This window comes from Argiope bruennichi, chromosome 9 (assembly GCF_947563725.1).
Source record: "Argiope bruennichi chromosome 9, qqArgBrue1.1, whole genome shotgun sequence".
Taxonomy (NCBI): Eukaryota; Metazoa; Arthropoda; class Arachnida; order Araneae; family Araneidae; genus Argiope; species Argiope bruennichi.
The window spans coordinates 37,115,204-37,137,146 of NC_079159.1; the positions used below are offsets into that span (position 1 = coordinate 37,115,204).

Here is a 21,943-nt window from a genome sequence, read left to right on the forward strand (position 1 = left end):
ATTTATTGTCAAACAAAAAAAAATTAAATGCCATCATATGAAAATTTTATATTCTTTTTATACTGCTTTTTTATTTAAAAAAGACCACAATTCAACTTCATTATTGTTTCTTCCTAAAAGCAGTGAAAAAAAATAAGTTTCATTGAACTTTCACAGAACGAAATGACAACGCCTGCTAATACGTTGCCTATGAAAACAAATTTCCCGCTCAGGAAGAACATTCAGACAGATGGAATAAACTGTTACCTTTTTTTCTTGTAAATATACCTTGTAAATAAACTTCGTTTATTTCCTTTGCTGATTGTGTTAAATGGTAAGGAGACAAACACATTTGATACACAATTACTCAGATTTGAACAAATGGTATTTCGTTTCCAATACGGAAATCAGAAGAATTTAGAAACCCTTTAGCATAATTCCGTCTTTATCATTGTCGAGTTATATATCGATTACAAGAATTTAAAACCAGCTGGAGTGTTTTTCCCAAAATTTCCTGACATACTCTCTATTAAACTTGTCATGCCAGAGAACTCCTTGCATAATATTGGCATACAATTGTAACAAATCATTAACTTTTGGAGTGGATTTAGAATTTTTACTGGATCTATCGTGCCATCCTTGGCGAGTTTTTTGTCATTTAATCCTTGGCAGGCCATAATAATATCCGAAAATCTAACTTGTGCTTTAGGCATGTTTTTCCCAACCGATTGAAATAAAGATTTGTCACAAAACTGCACTTGTAGTCACAAAATCACATACCAAATTTCATACATTTAAGTTATTTTGTTTTATAATTATCACGTTTACATGCTTCTGAAAGTACATACTAAAAGACAATCAACCCATTGATGGATTTGGATCAAAATTTGATAGGTGTCTATACCACAGACGTTAAATCTGTGCTCCTAATCTTATTTACTTAATTTGTATAGCTTTGTATTTATCGTGTCAACCCTTTCTACGGCCGTGGAAAGTATGCTTCCCACCAAATCTATCAATCTTTGTATGAAATTATGTAAGTTGGCATAAGTTCTGACAAATTTTTTTAGTAAGTCAGAAACTTAGATGCTTCAGTTCTTTATCTTACACAAAATGATGTGTCTTGATTTGTTACTTCATTATTAATTAATTAATTAATTTAATTAAATTTATCTAATAAGTTAAATGAATCCCTTTTCCTATTCTAATTTCAAGCCTAAAAATATTTCAACATAATATGACTAGAAAAAAATGGCCCTTTAAAGGGTTAAGATGCAAGAGGCAATTGTTTTATATGGGATTTCAGGAGAACTTAAACCGCTCAAAAGCATGGGCCAATCTGTCCGGTTACTGATTAAAAATTATCGAGATATACATTCACATTACATGTATGATTCCATTTTCGCTTTGTCTTACATCCGTTTTAATATTTTTTGAAACATGCACATTTATGTGACAGTTTTTAGATGAAAAACATGTATGCTGCAATCACTATCAAACGCTTTGGCTTTTTGGGAAATATATTATTATTACAGAGGAAATTGACTGATTCGAAACTGAATGGACTGTTCCATTTATCCAAAACTACGAATTAAATTGGACTTTAGGTTAAAAAGTAGTCCAATAAGAGAAAATAGCAATTTTTTAACTAAAAATGATAGCATTTTTAATAATTAACAAATAATCTACAAATAAAAAGCAAATATTTTTTTTAACAGAATAGTAACCATGATATTAAAAATGTCTAATAATTAAAAATTTACAATTTTAAGAAATGTGGGTAATTTAAAAAACAATATGCAGCAATTCAAATAGAGTTCAATAGAAATATTATACAATAAAATTTCGAAATAAACTATGCAATTCAAATTTACATATTATAAGTTTTTAAAAAGTGAAAAAAAATGATAATTTTTCAGCAGTAAAGTCTTCGGGAGAGTTTAGAACCTTAATTTTTTTAATTAATTTATTTATTTTTACTTAACGATCACTGAAGATGAAAGTATAAAAGTAACGTTCATTTCATAATTCCAAGAGTATAATTTTAATTGATGAAGTATTTAAATTTAATGCTAGAATTAATAATGCATAGAAATAAAAAGCGAGGTTTTAGCATCGCTGTAACTGTACTTCCATTAACATTAAATTAGATATCAAATAATGCAAAGAATTGCGATTCTCATATGGTATTTGTGTGCATTCAAAAGACTCACGCACAAAAGAATCATATGGGTCGAAGTAGAGGAATTAAAGTAACGCTACTTAAAGTCCTATCTCAATTTGAGTTCAAAATATTTTACTGAAGAAGAAAATCCTTTTTCCACGACGACAACGCAACTTCTTATACTCCAGCAGTAGTGAGCGAAGAACTAGAGTGTTTTTCACCTGATTTAGAGCCTACGGATTACTGCTGCTCACATGAAGAAAAAACAGTTAGCAAGAAAGAAATTTTCATTTAACGATTACGTAATTTTTAACTAACTGCTAACATTGTAGAGTTGAACGAATCATGCTATCTGGATAAAATATTTAAAAATTTAATAAAGACTTCGAATGTCGTTGGACTACATATATAAAGTTCAAATAAACTATGTTGAAATATAAATGCTGCTTATCTTGAAAAAGTTATGCTTTCTTGATTTTTGAATGAATTTATCTACTAATCCTCATATATCCACTGTTCGGCAAAACGAAAATATGAAATGCGAATTCGATACAATTTTTAGGGACATTTGATGAGGTTTGCTGCTTTTAACTTTTTTTCTCATATTTATAGAAGTTTATTTTATTTGCAGTTTCAATCTGGATGTTGTTATTACCCTTTGTAGTGGAATCCTGTACGGTTCGTATAGAGAGTATTAATTGTACCCATAAGGAAATAACGAACGTGCATTTCACGTAAGTATATTTAAACTAAATTATTATTATATTAATTATTTCATTACTGAAATGACCATTTCATAACTGTTCAACTTAAAGCAATTTCATTACCTATAAAATTATTTCTGACGTTTCATTTCAAAGTGATTTTGTGTTAAGATCAAAAAGTAATGATAAATAATTAAAAAAACCTTTTATTTATTATTCCTTAACTAATACATTTAAGAACTAAATTTCTCTTTAATAAAATGTATTGTAACAATTGCGCTTCTAGCGAAAAGAAAAAAAAATAACTAAACAGCAATAATCGAGTATTGTATTATATTAATTAATTATTTAATAAAATTAGTAGAATTTAAGAGAACGAGTGAGAGAGAGAGCGTACTAAATGTTTGATGACGATTTGATGGTATCCCGCTGTGATGATGCTTTTAAAGTGCTTCGCTTGGATTTTAGTGCTTGGGTTTACGTATATATGAGTCTTGTTCATTTATGTACTCATCAATCCAAAATTAAATATATTTAAAAGTCAGTTCCAATAATTAGTTTTTTTCGACTAACAAAACAAATATTTTTATAGCCTCTTATATATTGTACCATGATGTGCAATATTTAAGCAGATAAAATGTTCTTATTTTTCATCTAAAAATTAAAAAATTATTATTTTTTAAAATTTTTATCCTGAATTTTTTTTAATAATTTATTTCAACATATATTTTCAAAATATAGTAGAAACTAGAATTTATATCTTTTTAAAACAAGCTCTTGAAAGCAAATATTTAATACAATAAAAACACAAAGCGATTAATACAAAAATAATGAAACAACAAGTAATGAAAAGCAGTGGGCTATGAATAACTGAAAGCTGTCAGTATCACTATAAGAAATCGATTTACCCGAAATTCGAATTATTAACATAAAATTAATAGGTTACAGAAAACAATTTTTAAACTAAAAATGGCAAGCAAAACTTAATTTTTATTCTTTAATAGTTAAATAACATATAATTAATGAATAAATAATAGAGAATTTTAATAAATAAAGTAATAATATTTATTTTAAAATATTCAATAATTTTAGTAAAATTTTCTTACTGAATTCTTAAACTTTAAATCAAAAGATATTCTAAAAAATGAAATATTTAATTATTTTTTGATTAAATATATCACATCATTCTAGAGGAGTAAATTGTTTTAAAAATGCGTGTACCCAAAATCACTGATGACACAAAGAGTATATATATTTAATTAATGAAAGCAATAGAAATTTCAAAGAATTAAGCTAAAATTCGAATCACCGATGAATTCGAATAAAACATTTTCGAATTAACCAACCCCCACTATAATAATAGTCATTTGACTCACCTCTGTTTAGTATTTACTGATCACTGTATAAGTCGCAGCATTCTTTTTTTATCCTTAGTGACGTAGCAAGGACAACAAGAGCCCGGTACATAATATTTTTCGCACCCAGTCTTCATCATTGGTTCATTAAATTTAATTGGTACATTGAGAATGGCTTTATTGCTTTACCCCTTCGTGATATTTCATTTTAAAAAATTAAATTAAGCACATTAATGTGCGTACCGATGACGCCTCACAGGACTGCCGCATTGGGCATTACCCTTTCCTTTATCCCCAGTCGCTACGACACTGCTTACCTAACACTAGTTTCTAGATAGAAAAAACAAATGTTGATTTTTTATATTCTTTTGTCCAAGCGTAATTTAGGGACTTGTAACATTAAAAACAATTCAATGATATCATAGGGTCAGTTAATTTCCTATTTCCTTTCCAGGTATTGTACTCGTCAAATTATACGACTTTCAAGGTATTCAGCTCATATATGTTTTCAGGATAGAGTTAAAAAAATGACTTTATGCAATTGCTTCACTTTGGTTTCAGTATTCCTGAACATAGTTATCAAGATTTTATGACAGCAATTTTTCAAAAATAGTTAACCTTCCTGGGGTTTTTTTTTATGAAATTTTTTTTTCTGCTCAAGAAATACAGGGATTTTTTTTTCACTTTTTATCTTAATTTTTCGTGTAAAATGTGCAATTAATAAACGGAATTTTTTTCCATAACTTTCAACAACGGAAGAAAATCAAGCTCTTAAACATTTCTCGAAACAATGAAAACAGCATGAATTTCATCACAAGAATGAAAATTTTTGTTTAACATTACGCAAACAAATTAATTAAGAATATTTTCGAAATTCTAGCAAAATTATGCAATAACTCTCTTAGTATCATTAAAAATATATTTAAAAAATTTTTTATGATGTATAATTAATTTAATTCAGTAACATTTCCAGGATTAATCGCAGAAATGGGATCAAAATCTTGCTTAGTTTTTTAATTAAGTTTTCCTTCAGAAATCTCCAATAAATAAATAAAGCTCTGAGTGTACAACCCCACCCTCCAAAGTTCTCTGGTCCAAAATTAGTAGCTCTAATTCAATCAGTAAATGTACTGACCGCCAAGAAACACTGACAACATGCACATTCGCCCTTATTATTAGTAAATATATGATAAAATTAGTTTAAATATGTATTTTATAAGTAGCTATATAATATTTGATAATTGCTATTTAAATCAGAGGCTGGCATGGAAAAAAAATTCTTCTTTATACCTCACTCTTTTAGATTATCATTCGGTTAACAGTTTATTAAGTGTAGAATTTAAATCTGCACACATTCTCTTTTATTTTTAGTAGATATTTACGTTGCTAACATTTCCGCAATCATTTTAAATTAGCACTTCTCATTTCTAATACCTTTATGCTTTTCTCTTAACTAAGATGCCACTCCAATGTGAATCAAGAAGCTTGTTCATGTATTTTCGAGGACCCATTAAAGAATGATTTTGGTTGGTACAAGATGTGTGCCATGAAGAATGATTCTAAGACGGGAAAGAAGAAAGTTCGAAAGAGGCAGATTCAGGGTAATAGTTATTCCTTCTTTTCTGAATTTTTATGTTATTCTTTAGTTTTTTACATGATTTTATTTAGATTAGTTTCATATTAATGTTGCTGTCGATGGAATTTTGTAATATATTTTTCTTCCATCTTTTTGGTATACTAATGCTATGAAGACAATATAATTTTTCGATAATTTTCATAACTTAAATATTTAAAAAAAATCAATTTTTTTAATTAGTTTTGATAACATATAAGTAGTTTCACACAATAGATTAATATGTTAATTTGACTAACCCATAAAAATCAAATTTTACTGATGAAATATTTGAAATTGAGAACATTATGGAATTTGAAAATAAAGTGGCATTGATTTACATGAAAAATTGTCTTAAGTTTGCAAAGAAGTGTAAAAAGTTCTAAAAGAACTGATAGTTCCTTTATTGCCAAATGCCATAAGTTTTTCCTGCACAAAAATTCATCAGACAGTTAAATGTATACATTGCATCAATGGTATGGTTTTTCAGGTAATAAACACTATTGTGTCACTTTTATATCCCAAAACAAATTTTATTCTTCAAATAAAATTTCCAGTAATGAAATATATATATATATATATATATATATATATATATATATATATATATATATATATATATATATATATATATATATATATATATATATATATACGGATAAAACAAAAAAATACATTCTAAAGGAGCATTTTCATTTTTGGAACAATGTTTTTAATGCGTCGAATTGCTAATTTATTAGGAAGGCGCTCAGAAGAGCATTTGTTTTCTAAAATTTACATAAGGCATGTTAAAATTTGTTTTGTTATACATATTTGCTTATTTGAGGGGGGGGGGATTTTTCCTTGAAGAATTAGGTGCTCTAAGATGCAAATTCTAAAAAACTTTGTGTCGGTATGAAGCTTAATTTTGCTCGTGATTTTTCTTTAGGCAAATAAAATTCAAAACACTGCCTTAAAACTCCATAACAAATTCACCATTTTTTTTTTTTTTTTTGTAAGAGAAAATATGTTTTTGTTTCCTGATTTTTTCTTTTTTTTAAAGGAAACGGAATTAAATTTTATACTTAGAAATTCATGTGCAAAATAAGTTTTTCACAAAGTTCAAACAACATTTTTACTCTTATAAGATATGTGGGTGATAAATTTAATTAGATTATTTTTTTAAAGATTAATTCTATTTGATCATTATCATGCAAATAAAATATTTGTTGAAAACAATAGATTCTTTATCCGCTATCTATTATGTCAAAATTATTATTTATTAAGTAACAAGATATTTATTATGCCAAAGTAGAACGCATTTCTGAATAAGAAGCAGAAATTTTTCCTGATTTCCAGGTTTTAAATCAGAGATACGATCTATGCAAATTACTTTCTTCAATCGCCAGAATAGTGATTATACTAATTTTGGAAAAGCTTTTTCCTTGATAATTTCGATTTGCTCAAGAACAAATTTTTTTGCTTAAGCTCTGGCTATTGGATACTTCCTTAGAGCATTTTTTTAAAAAAAATGTCAGATTGGTTTATCTCCAATCCCATTTGACTTTGGATACATGTTTTAAAAGATAACATATACAAATATCATATAATTAAATTATCTGTTTTGAACTTTAAAATCTAAAGTGTGAATAAAAATAGCTTACTTTTCTGTAATTTTTAAAAGTTTATTTTCTCCAGTTCCGGATAACTGTGCATCCATTCAACCTCCAAGACCTGGAAAAGTATCTTGTATATGGTCACCACGAGAAATGTAAGAAAGAATTTTGTATTATTTAATTTTTCGTTTAGAATTAATTTAAAAGGACATAAAAATTTAAATAACAAATTAAAAGTTAAAATAAAGAAAATTTAAATCAATTTGTGAAATAAGTAAAAAATTGATATCAAATACAATCTAATGATAAGGAAACAGAAGAAAGTGTATAATTTTAACAATCCTTAAAAATTCGAAGAATCTTTTAAATCTAGTTTAACGCCAAATTTGGCTAGAAAAATGCAAATCCTAGGAGGATGGATCATTGAAGCATGGTGTATCACTTCCATGATTTTTCTATATATTAAAATGCATTATATGCATTTATAAAAAAACACTTTTATAAACATGATTCATGGGAAATCAGCGGAAACGTTATGCCTTTGGATTTTTCGTTTGCTTAAGAAATATGGCTTGTATTGTTGAAATTGCAAAGGGAGTATGCATTTCAAATCTTTTTTTCTTTGATAAATTACCTTCAAATGTAGTAATGTAGCTTATTGGGTTTTGTAGTTTTATGCATTCAAATTTAAATAGACTAACTGACAGACAATCAAAACTATGGCATAAAGTACAAAAAAAAAAAAAAAAAAACCTACAGTTCTAAAATTTTTTGATAAAGCTATATGCAGAATTCTATTCCCCTTTCTAGGCCGGTATAGCCTGGTTGGTAGAGCGTTGGATTCGCGTCCCTTAGGTTGCGAGTTCGAACCCCGTCGGCCGAAGATTCCCCGCGTGCATAGTGGCTGACGGGCGTATAAATCTGTCGTGGTCACAAAGTCCTCCATGTCGAGAGTAATACCACAGGGGGTACTGGATCAGGGGTGATAGTTCTAAATTACGATCTGTGGATGAGTGAGTGAATGAAATACGTGAAAGAAGTCCGTCCCGTGAAAAGGGTTGTGACGTGTGTGTAGTGAAGTCGTACTCTTGACCCTAGTTGGCTATACGGTAAAAACAAGAGGCGGCTCCCTCTCAGGCTGAAATCGGCTGTCTTCGAACAAGGGGCTTGCTGTGGCAAGTGCCATAAGAAACAACAACATTCCCCTTTCTTATTGTTTTTTTTTAACTATTCTGCTTACATATTGACGGAGAGACAGACAAATATACTCCTCGCTTACGGATTTCATTCAAAGTTTGATATAAATTTGCAGTTTTGGTCCATATACCAAATGTCATTCAGTTGGTGTGTTCCCTTTTTAGTTACAGAATCTAATTTACCTATAATTTCATTAAAACGTCTTTCCCAAGAAACATTTAAAACACGGAGATTCATCAATTCGATATCAAATTTATAGACGGTTTCTTTTTGTATCTTAAAAGAAATTTTTAAAAAAAACATAAATATTTACAGAGCAAATAAAAACATTTGAGTGCTAAATGGGAGGATCATTATGTAAAGTAATAGCAAATGTTCAGAAATATCTATATTTTTATAAAATAGTTTTATTTTATTTCCAGTGTTTGCACAGGCACTTGTTATAATGGTTTCAGATTTATCGACGGAAGAAAAGAACAAACATATTCTTGTCGTTCTTCTGAAGGATACTGGAAACCCACTGGATCTTTTCCTGCTTGCCAACGTAAGTAAATGTTACATTTAAAAAAAACTGTCTTTAAAAAATCTTATAACATTTTAAATCATTATTGACTTATTTCTTAATATTTAATGTGCTACAACGATAAAAAAAATCCCGAATTTAATTTATTATGGAAGAATGAACACAGATAGGACCTATTGATTTGTGTGTTCCCTTCGATATAAATACCCTGAGCAACTACGCATTTTTTTTATAACGTTCATAAGTAAATACAAATGCAGATTGCAAGGCTCTTTCAATTATTTTCTCAACTTTTTTCGTCACAGTATTTCTTCAGAAATTGAGAATCGTTTTCATGACGACAAATTCTCTATCCGAGAAAAGTCGGATGGTGTGAGATCAGAGCACTAAGCTAGTTGTGGAAGTGTCAGAATATGTTGTTTTGAGAGATACTTTTATATTAAGAGGAAGCTTTGAGTCGACATCTTATCGTAATGGAGCAAAACAACTTGACTTTCCCCATGACAAGAAATTTTAAATGCTTATACCTATGAGCTATGCACATCCGCTGTATGTATTTCAACTGCATGGAACTTTTTCTTATGAGTCGATCACGTGATATACTTTTCACAACATAATTCATATACTTTTGAAAAATATTTTAAAAGAGAATATTTCAAGATTTAAGAGTTGAAGTGAAGATAATGACTTTTCGAAATTTATATATTTAATTATTTATATAAATAGTAAGGATTTGAAGCAGTTTTTAATTAATTGAAAATATACTATTGTCCTTTCATACTAAAATTATATTTTTCATTTTCTTTTATATTTGCATCATATAAAATAAATAAAAATAATAAGTATTCTAAACATTTTAAGATCTTTTAGCATGCTAAATTCGATCACAAACTACTGCATCTGTAGCTAAATATATGATAACTATCAATAAAAAAACCGTAACTGAATATTTTTATTTTATCTTTAAACATATTTCCCACTTATTCTATATTTATCTTCAAGTGCCGAAAATCCAATTGGTTCAAAATTACACATCCAGATATTCAGAAAAGATACAATAAATAAAAAAGATACAATAAATCATATTCACATAGGAGTACAAATCAGAATTGTCATTCAAAAGAAACAGGAAACCAGAGCTATTTTACCAAGAACTCGCAATATATTTGAGCACTTGTAAGCTTCTTGTACAGCAAGAAACTCATCAATTTATATCTCCGAAAAACTGTTTCGTAAGCTCATAGCTATTCCTCTTCTATCAGAAGACTCCTGAGAATATTAAACAATTTTTCAGAGAAGAAATTTTTCAAAATTTACTAGATGATTGTTTTAAAGACATCGAGATGAAATAGTTTTTATATTGTGAATCTTTGAAAGCGAGTATTTAAGCAAATAGTTTGACATCTGATCTGCTGGATGGATGGATGGATGGATTTTGGATTTTTATGGCGCAAGAGCCAAAACTGGCTATGCTGCGCCATCTGTTGGAAATAGTGCTAAGGATGAATATTAAGGAATCTAAGACAAGTAATCTTTAAAATTTTTTCAAAAACGAACTTCATTCTAAGAATCATCTCTGTCAAAGCTCGAGATATGATAATCAATGCGCCTTATATGTAAGACATTTATTGCATTTGATAATTGAAATTTGAGCAAATGTTTAATGATAATTATTATTACTGGGAATTTAATTCATTATGCCCTTTGCACTATTAGTGTATTGTTTGTATAACATCTGTGGTTTTTTTTCCTATCGAAATAATTCTCAAATTCTCTGAAAAATTAATTATTCATATTTTTGCATTAACTGTGGCCCATTATAATTTAGAGATGCTTTGGCAAGACAACTATCAGACAAGTCTAACTGAGAAGAAAAGCTTGCAAAGTAAGAACAAATTCCAAATGATTTATGATTAGTATTAGAAGGTTAATTAATATTCCACCTTTTAAAGTTTTAGTTGAGAAATTAAAGGAGAAAAATATAAAATTCTGTTAAAAATTATCTTGGGAAACATTATAAATATATTTATTCATTTGGGCAATTATAACATTTGTATATCGTAAAGATGTTTTAAAGGAAGTAGAAAACTATATTCTATTTTTAGAACAATCAATGGATTCCTCAAGAAAACAAAGCTAATTAATTGGATGCTCTTCCTTGAGGCACCCTTTGAAATAGTGTAAAATCATCTAAAATAATTGCTGTCAGTTTTTGTCCCTAAACTTTTTTTAGAGACCGAGAGATTGCGTAGTATTAAATTCCATAATATTTTTAGTAGTACATTTATACATTGGAATAACAGAAAATATAATTATTTTATATATCATTTGAAGCATTGGGAAGAATATTTTTATCTCTGATAGCTTATAAATTATATATTATTATAGCCAGTATTAGAGTGGACACTCTGCATATATGAACGCATACATTCACTCTTTATTGGACCTCCTTTAGCCATAATAACAAAACATGTAGAAGAAAAGTATGGATTCACAAGATACTGGAGTGTGTTTTAAGTCCAAAGAATGTTAGTCGTAGAAGCTTAAAAGTTTCTAAAATTGATACAAGAGACTGCTGTTGAAGGTGTCTTTCAAGAATTGCCGGACTATTTTCAATGAGTATCACATATAGAGTTCACAGTGGTAACAGTAGTTGTTGGAACACAAAATTTTATTAAATACTAGCCGCCTTTGGCGACCAGCCGGTTCGCCAATCTTAATGTTCGTTAAAATTTTAATAATTAAATATTTTATGCAATTCCTACTTTAATAGCTTCTTCATCAAAATATTTTAAAACTTCAAATTTTAATTGTCATATAATTCATTCATAATATTATAAAGGCCTTCAGTCATAACGTAATATGTATCTCTCTAATTTTCTGTTAGCACCCGTAGAATTTATGTTTTAAATTAAAGTGGACAGAATTAATCTTCAATTAATATAATAATATTTTTTACTGAAACAAAGCATTTATTTTATAATCTGATTACTGAAAATAGAGTCACTGAGCGTTTAAACTTTATGGGCACTAAAGAATATCTTTTTTAATTTATGTAATATCTCAAGAGTTTGTCAACAAAATTTTTTTAGATTCATTATGAGCAGATCGATTCATTAACAATGTTTCATTTTAAATGTATCAAACATTAAGAAAATAAACAGAATCGTTTGAAATAATCCGCCGAAAAATGTTAACCCTAGCCTCATTACTGTTGGGAGAAAAAAAAACTGAAGCCTTACTCATTTGGCGGTGGGGAAAATAGAAGATTTTTTTGGCGGGAAAGTTAGTTTTTAATTAATAATTAAAATTCTAATTAAAAATTCGAAAAAAGGAACCCCAGGTGCATATTCCCAACCTCCAAGGTATACATGTACCAAATTTGGTAGCTGTAGGTCAAACGGTTTGGCCTGTAGAGCGCCAACACACACACACACACACACACACACACACACACACATTGAGCTTTATTATAAGTATAGAAATCACTGTAAAGAGTTTCCTGAGATAAATGGTAGCTTTATCATCATTTAAAGACTGTAACATGCGAGATAAAAATGCAACATTGAAGGATGGATTTCTTCTTTCAAGATGATTATTTATTCATCGGATTTTTCTTCTTCCAGAAACAAAAAGGACTTAGGCATTTTGTGGCTTTAGGCAGAGCACATCATGAAATTTTTCTTTCAATCAAACGATTAATTTAGTTTCACTTCACAATATATTTTTCATTTAGTTGATAATATGATTCATTTTTTTTTTAATTCGGTATGTTTGAGAAAATATTTTTTATATATTTATTATACTTAATGAATCCTTGTTTTTCACGCTTGCATGCAAAATTAATTAGGGAGACGCTTAGTGGTATAAATGTTACAATAACTAAGTGAACATAATGAAGTAGGAATATAACCAGCTATGTATAATAAAGTATCTAATATTTTGTAATTATAGAATATGTGTTTTTAACTAATTTATTTGTCAATTAGACTTATTAAATTTTTTAATTGACACACTAGAGGCTTGCCACAATTCAGCAACCTTAAGCAGCTGCACAATTTGCTTAATTGGAAATTCATCACTGGATATCAAACCAGTACTACATCCACTGATAATATACCCACCAGAATTTTAAGTTGTGCTACCAAGGCAGATGGACTCATGAATTCAAATAATTCAAGACACATTGCCCCCTTGAGACCATACAAGCAATGTGCTGCATGACTTCTTTAACGAAATCGTCTTCTTCCAATTACCAACTATCCAGCCACATTGCTTCTTATTCCACTGTAGACAAAATTAGCGCTTCTTCGTAGGAATGAGACAATTACATTGAATCTTGAGGCAGATTTTCTACATTCTCTTGTGTATTGTTGGTGGGGAAATTGGTTGAGACGGCATTGATTTGTCATCGAAATATTCCAAAAAGGCAAAATAGATCGTTTTTTCTGCCATTTGAAACGCTGATGACTGCTCACTTGATTCAAAGTATTCAATTCGCAATTCATTTCAGTACAGGATTGCGGGTACTATTTTTAAATGTCAAAATTTTTTCAATATTTCACCTTTCGGGAAATAGACAAATTACAGTTCTGACAATCTGTCAGTGAGTTTCATAATATGATTTTTTTCAAAAGGAAAAAAAAAAAAAAAAATCCTTCATTTCCCAATTTTTCTCCAATTCTCATCGATAACCATCTTACCTCGTAATTCATTAACGTGATGCATATGATTTTACATAATTACATTCGAATAAGTATTCATCGATTTATTATTTCATTGGCCTGTATTTGTATATGTCTTCCATATTTTTTGCCCCTTTTTTTATCTAATATAGCTGCAATTGTATAATTCCAGATTTTTAGTATGATTCTGTATTAGAATTAGAGACGGTATTGTTTACTTTTACAGCTTCTTTGATAAATCACCAAAAAAATAATGCTAACCATCTTGGTGAAATCTTGACATCTTGTGTTTAATGGATTTGATGTAATCTGTCAATTGACAAATAAACCCATTATCTTGGCGTTCTTGGTGAAAGTCCCCAAGTAAATCCAGAATCTTTGCGAAATCTTGACATTCTATTTATAATAGAACTTGGCGATCTTCTCATAATATGAAAAATTGCCCAGTAAGCCTGGATCCATAAAAGTGTTCAAGTACCTTAGTGACCCAACCTTATTCATTCGATTTTTTTTTCTTCTTTACTTTATACCATCAGCACATTTTTTTTTATTTCATATCCTCCCATTGTACTAAATATATTTTTAATCGGCATTTTAAAAGTGATGCATAAATTTGATGTCATAAAGAAGATCCACAACTCATGGAAGAATGTTTCTTAAGAATGATACATATGATTTCACATCTCTTATCTGCACAACAATTTTCGATGCTGAATCTATATCATGTTTCTGTCTCTGATTTCTTATGTGAATGAAGCTTGTTTTTGCTCTATGTGGAAAGTGTAATTTTGAATCATCTTGGATATCGAAGAGTTACTATAATGCTTTTATTCTATAAGCATGCAATTAGATGGAAAAAAAAAACTACTTCAAAGTGAAAATTCAAATTTTCTTTCACAGCCCAATGTAACCCACCTTGTCAAAATGGAGGTAGATGCACGGCTCCCAATTTCTGTTCCTGTACCAATCAATATAGAGGAGAAGTTTGCCAATATGGTAATGAAATTCTTATATATGTTTAAAAATTTTAATTTCCAGCAGAATACATACAGAAATATCTTACATTTACAGAAAGATTTTTCAGTTTTATTGTCGTTTCTATTCCTTAAGTGCTAAAAGAAAGTAATTCGAAGTCATTGAACAGATCTGAGCACGGTACAGACAACTGAGTTTCATTCAACGAGCTAACTTTTTATATTTAACGAAATTCTTCACAAAATCTTAAATTTGACTTATATTTATATGTTATTTACTCACCATCTGACAACAGATAGTTTCTATTTAACGAAACTTTCCAAACATTTTCTTATTTTCTTTCTTCACAACATTTCGCGACTATGTTGAAATTAAAATTAGTCTATTAAATCGGCTGTTGCGGACTTATGCGCCTTTTCTATATTATCGAAGACAAAGGATTGTCTAATTTTCTCCACGTTGTGAAGACATTATGATTATAAAATATACAATTGAAAAGTGGACTCCCGGGGGCGGGCACCTCGTATAAAGGATGAGATGCTTTCGGCATGGTGGTATGATGGTACATGAGATGCTTTCATTCTTTAGAGAAATGCTTTCATTTAAGATGCTTGCATTCATGAGATTCGGCATGAGATGCTCACCATCCTAGAGGGTGCACGAAAAGGTGGGGGATCTGGTTCCTACCATCGAGGATGGGACGTACTTCCTTCGGGAAGATGTTGTACCGTGGCCGGTGATATAGCCTTTAGGACTTAACCAGTGTTCCCGCCAGTGTTGCTGTTGCGGCTGTCCGGTCATTCAGTTTTCTTTATCCGTGTACCTTTGGACGGGTCGGAGTATCAGTAATATGACTTACATCTGAAAAGTAATGAAGAAAATACAGTGAGTTATGTAAATGAACATGAAGAGATTGTAAAACGCCAGCCTTTAGAAGAATAAATGATCCCAGCATTTGGGATAGTACGAAAGGGATTACAATCTATATTAAATAATACAGATAATGTGTTTCAATACAGAAAAAAAATTTCATGAAAAAATTACAGACTTTTTCATATTTCAAAATATTTGTTAAAGTCAATTACTAGAGACAATTTATTATCTGTTTTGTTTTTTGTTTTTGTTACTATAACTTAATACATAAGTTTCTGTTTAACGAATTTTCTTCTGAATGAAGTCTTTAAAAGAAACTATGAGACTTACTTAAATAGAGACTCAAAAAGCATATTCAGGGTATCAGTTTACTATAACATTATATTTCAGATAATTGTCAAAAACTCAGATTATTTGAAACTGATCCATAAGGTCTGTGGATAAAAAGATAATATCAACATAAACGATGTTCTTTTTGCAATATATTACTTTAAACGAGGAATTTATATTTGCAGTTATATTTATTTTTTAAAAATAGAAAATCCAAAAAGTTACAGCAAACATTCTGTTACATGTATTTTATCAATATGAACAGTTAATACTTATTATTTAATAAATACTTCTGAAGTTTTCAACCAACAGAATTATTATATGCTTGATTACTTAGATATATTGATATCTTAACATTCATGGGGTTTTCTTTGGACTACAACTTCTACAATGGTGATTCTTTGAATGATTTTAGCTCAGTTTATTTATATTAATGTCTCATTTAAAAACTAGGAAAATGATTTTTGGGGTAAGACCTTTAGGACTAAAAATCGCGATTAAATAATTTGAATGATATCCAAGCCAGCACCCCTTTTCTAAACTTCAGCTACATACCAGTAAATCAGCCATCTGACTCTCCGACCCGCCACGAAGGCACACAGATTTAAACCATAAAACTGAATGACCGGACCGCCGCAACAGCAACACTGGCGGGAACTGTGGTTGAGGCCTAAGGGCCACGGTACAACCCTCCCCGAAGGAAGTACGTCCCGCCATCGATGGGAGGAGTCAGATCCCCCACCTATTTGTGTACCCTCCAGGGTGGCGAGATCCAACCACCATGCCGGAAGTATCTCATCCTCATTTCGAAGTGCCCCCCCCCCCGGGGTTGCTACATACCAGTAAGAAAACGTTCCATCCTTGGTGAACTTAACTAGTATGCTTATATATAAGGATAATCTTCTTTTCAATTAGACCCAACAGTAATGTAGCAATGTAGTTCATCTTATTAGTTAGGAATTGAAAATTCTTAATTAATAAGGTAACTAGGTAAATAAGGTTAAGTGATAGTTACAATGTAATTTAGGCAAAGAAGGCGGTTAAAATGAGAAGAATTTGATAAATGTTTTAATACAGAGCAAGAAAAAAAATCATCGTAATTTCATAACCATTTGGCAATCCAAACTTTACCCTATGTCATCTTTGATTTTTCCCGTTATGAGAGAAAGAGCGAAATGGTCGGTAAATTGCGAGGGATGCTGAAGATGTTGATGTTGATTGTGATATAATTTTTCTTTAAAAATATATTCGAAAAAGAGTACAAGATACATTATTTCTCAAATGGCGAAAAAAGATACATTTTTATGTTTAAAATGAGGTCGATATTTCAGAAAGAAGCAGAAATGAAAGTGATATTAGCGATAATGAGCAATAAAAAATAAAACTGTTTTGTAACGATTTTTTTCCATTTTTGCTTTTACAAATGAGAAATTTCCGATATAGCGGCACACTCTCGCTAATCGGGTAGGTCTATCAAAACTGTGGAAGTGGGTTACTTCCATGATGGGAAGCACCTATTGGAAAGGTTGTGCAGCGGCCAGTAGTGGCCATTAAGAAACAAATGTAGCTCTTATCTTCATGCTGTCGCTACTTTCTTTTACTCATTTATTTTAAATCGTATGCCTGGCCATAAAGAGAGTAACTTCGATAGTATAAACTAAACTACCTCTCAGCCATCCGTACCATTGGATAATGTTTTCGATAGATATTGAAGGTAACATCTCGAATAAAAAGAGTAGCGGAACTAATCTACAAATCCTTTGTTCCCTGAAGAAACACGATTTTAGTTTAGAAAGAAGTAGTCAATTCAAATAATTAATGTAAACTCGTGAACATTAAACAAACTTAATAATTTCAATGATTCTTTTATCCCATTTAGGTCTGGCGGTATGCGCATTTTCGAAAAATTCCCTTCCAAGTTCCTGGCACTGCAACCACAATAATAAAGGCACATTTTGTGACATTAGCTGCCACGCTCCCGGCACACCTGAATCTTATGTCGATGTTCAGCACTATGTCTGTAGTGTGGATGGCCTATGGACACCACAATTACCACCTTGTGTGCAAGGTAAATGCACACAACTGTGCACTGTGCTATTATTAACAAATAGAATTCCAAATGAATATTATGTTTATATTTGTTCTCCTAAATGTGTATGTTCCGTTTAAAAGTCTTTTTTTTTCATTAAAATATTGTTACGAAATTCCCGGGGTTCGTTTGGATAGTGGGAGTTATATGGTGTGGAGAACGCTCAATAAGCAGTAGAAAATAAAACAACGACGTTTATTTACATGAAGAAACACAAGACAGCACAAGGACGACAACTATATACAGCGCAGAAGACGATTATCTTCAGCCGAGACGTGCAACATACAACAAGACTCTCTACTGCAGACAGGAGTGCACAGCTTAGTTCAGCACTAGCTTGACTCCGTCGCTGCTCTGCTAATCTCTGGAAGGCCAGTTCTTTACCGTCGATTCCGACTACGACGACCCTGGCAGCCGCGGCCGCCACCTTTTATAGGTCTCAGGGGGCGGGGCTAGAAGCCTCTCAACCAATCAGGAACGTTCGAGGCGTATCTCGATTCCTACTGGACAGATCGGGAAAATTCTCGATGTTTCAGGTATAATCTATTTTGGCGCCAAAGTCGCCAAATTCGTCGTCAAGTCGCCAAATGGTCGCCAAGTTTGTCGCCAAGCTCTGGGACCTCCTATGGAACCAACTATGCTGGGAAGCCGCATCACAGATTCGTAACAATATGTATTTTGCTTTTCTAAATACCATTGATTTCAATGTAGAAATATTCTATCAGAAATTTTGAGCAACTTTTAAACATTTCAAGAGTTTCTATGAGTTTATAAATCAATTCTTATTATTATTGAATTGAAAAATGAGTCGATTCTTTATATAAATCACCTAATACACTGCATTGCTTGTTTTTTAAAGTTTGTAAGCATAAAATAAAATGTGCAGCGTGATAGCTAAATCTTTCCAAGCGCTTTAAATTCAAAATGTCATCTGTTATAGCCAAGGAAATAACGTTTAATTATAACAAAGTGATTATACAGAACTTATTGAGATTAGTTACAATGCTCCTAAAGGTGAAATATAGAAGTTACAAAAAATAACTCAAAAAATAAAAGAGATCGGCTAAAAAATTCCAATTAGAAACATGTTCGCTTTACCTTAATAAAAACACAAAAAAAGTTTAATGGATTATCTGTAAAATTTTCAGAGATATTTCGGATTAAAATTATGACTTTCCGTGACTTGGAAAAAGTGTTCGTCCCAAATTGAAAATGTATTCTCTAGTATTATTATATAGTTTTTCTAAGTTAAGCAACGGCGAAAGGAAATTTAACCAACAAAGAAAATAAACTATAATAATTTTTGAAAAAAAAAAAAAACTGAAAAATGCACTTTGAAAGGAGGGGGATATCTGAGAATACTTTTTTCAATTTAACATGTCATGGGAAGTTCAAACTTTTAATTGCAAATATCTCAGCCAATTGTGCAAATAACTCCCCGCAACCTTTTCCTTACACTTTTATAATGGTATAGCGTACATTTTTCTAACTTGACTTTTTGGCCGATCTTCTTTATTTATAATTATTTTTTTAACTTCCCTATTTCCCTCCTAGAAGCGTTGTAACCGACATTAAATTCTACGTAGCCATTTTACTTTAGGTACACTTTACTTCCCTGGCTATCGAGACGCCGTTTTGAATTTTAAACGTTAAATCATATATATAAATCATTTTATATATATGATTTCATTAAGAAGTTCAATACTTCCAAATCATATATCAATTTTAAAATTTTAATTCACACATTTCCCCCCTAATATATAATTTATTTTAATATATATATATATATATATATATATATATATATATATATATATATATATATATATATATATATATATATATATATATATATATATATATATATATATATATTTCCTTTTTTCAGTCATAAGTTTATGTGAAGATCCTGGCAATATCGAAAATGGCCGTCGTTTCACTCGCAGCCAAACATTCCTTCTAGGTTCGACTGTGTCTTACGAATGCAATGATGGTTATACTATGACAGGAAATTCACTCCTAACTTGCCAGAGCAACAGGCAATGGTCATCAGAAAAACCAAGTTGCATTTTGAAACCAGTTCCAATAGTTATAGCATTAGGTAAGAACGATAGCTTTTTTTTTTCATCAATAAAGTGATTGAATAATATATTTTTGATATTTTTTGATAGCAAAAGTATACAATTGACAAAATTAACATCGATATAAATAATGCTTATTTTTTTACAGAAATTTGATTTAAAATTATGGAAGTCATTTTTAATAATTCTAGAATTATAATTGTAATATAATGATATTTCTGAGTCCAAACTCACGATGAGCATTATACCTTCAGGATTTTGACTACGAAATAGAGCATCGAACTGGTTCAAAGATGACTCTTAGCCGAAGCCCATGCTGCATTCAAGTCTGTGTCAGTGTTTAGAGTTTCAAAGCTCAACAAACAGATGAGCATATTACAGCTATAAAAGAATATCTTCAAATTGCATCTTACGCGAACTACATAGTGAAAAACAACATTTTATATAAGAACATAGGCGGAATCGATTATATTAATGCCGGTCGTTGCCTTCCTCCACGTATATATAAATTTGAAACCCGTCTTGTGACCAAAGTTTTAGACCTGTATTACAATTGGGATAAAATCTATTAAAAAAAAAGATACTTAAAGATACCTCGATTTCCTTCTTTACATAACAAAACTGAAGTCAACTCGAACTTTCGGAATTTGCCCATGATTTTTGAAGAATTTTCGCCTACGTTTTATCCCAATCCCCGCGACACGTTCAAGCGTACAGAGTTTTATAGTGATAACCAAAATTTTCATAAATTGCATTGCCTTTATTTTACATTGGCAAAGTAGACATGAAAAAAGAAGGAAAAACACCCCTGTTTTGATTCTTTTGTACTAATAATAAAAACGCTTGCTGAAACTTTACAAACTAGATCATTTCACCTACAGCTATCAAATTCGGTACGTAAATACTTTGGAAGGTAGGAATGTGCACTTCGGAGGACTTTTTGACATTTTAATTAGTATTTTAACCAATTAAATTTAAACAAATTCTTGGAACTTTTCCATGATAACTTCCAGAAATGTCTAAAATAAATTCACAAAAATAAATTCCACTCAGTTTCAAAATTAGAAAAATATTTTTTAATATTACTAATTTAATAGCTACGTAAATGTTTCATAAAATTTGGCAATTAAAAAAAATTCGCTTAATTCCCAATAATAGATTACATTATTGCTCGGAAATTGAAGCCGTCTCCGTAGTTTCATGCAATATTTAATCGCGTGATTTTTTTCCACTGTTTAAAGCTGAGAAAGTAAACTTTTTAAAAAAATCTATATAATTTATAAGACGATAAAAAAATGGAATTACAATACCGCGAAATTTAGAAGATAGATGAACTGGCTGTTTACATGTTTAATAGCGCTTTGTAGCAATGTAACTGATCTTTTTTGAGGAAAATTGACCAGTTTTGAAGCGAAGAGCAGAATAAAAAGATTAAAAATTTATATATGTGGTTCTTATGACTTTCTTATTTCCTCATTATTTCAAATTCATACATAAAATATATTTTTAATCTCTATTATTTAAATCGTCTTAACAGTTGCAAATTTTGTTAAAAAATGAATGAATTTGTCATATGAGTTGCCTCCTAACTTTCTATATTCAGACTTTGAATTCACATTTCTAACAATGTATGATTTTTGTCGAAATGCTTTTGAAATTTTTTTTCTTCGATCAAATTTTGTTTTAGCGAAACATGATTGTTTTTAATGCAATGTAAATCTTTAAACATTATTCTATTACTCTCACAAATCAAATATTTTTAAGAATAAAAACTGCAATAA

The 21,943-nt window shown here is 30.1% G+C and overlaps 1 protein-coding gene across 2 annotated transcripts in view; it reads left to right on the forward strand.

Annotated features, from left to right (window-relative positions):
• Positions 1 to 21,943, forward strand: part of LOC129985203 (limulus clotting factor C-like) — a 48,086-nt gene that overhangs the window by 16,010 nt on the left and 10,133 nt on the right. The window contains exons 2-9 of one of the 2 annotated variants that reach the window (XM_056095141.1): positions 2,775 to 2,877; positions 5,661 to 5,803; positions 7,492 to 7,564; positions 9,029 to 9,150; positions 10,958 to 11,014; positions 14,715 to 14,810; positions 17,872 to 18,060; positions 19,970 to 20,182. In XM_056095141.1, coding sequence (XP_055951116.1) covers positions 2,775 to 2,877; positions 5,661 to 5,803; positions 7,492 to 7,564; positions 9,029 to 9,150; positions 10,958 to 11,014; positions 14,715 to 14,810; positions 17,872 to 18,060; positions 19,970 to 20,182 — 996 coding nt within the window. The remainder of the gene's footprint in view (positions 1 to 2,774; positions 2,878 to 5,660; positions 5,804 to 7,491; positions 7,565 to 9,028; positions 9,151 to 10,957; positions 11,015 to 14,714; positions 14,811 to 17,871; positions 18,061 to 19,969; positions 20,183 to 21,943) is intronic. The other variant, XM_056095142.1, reaches the window with a different exon arrangement.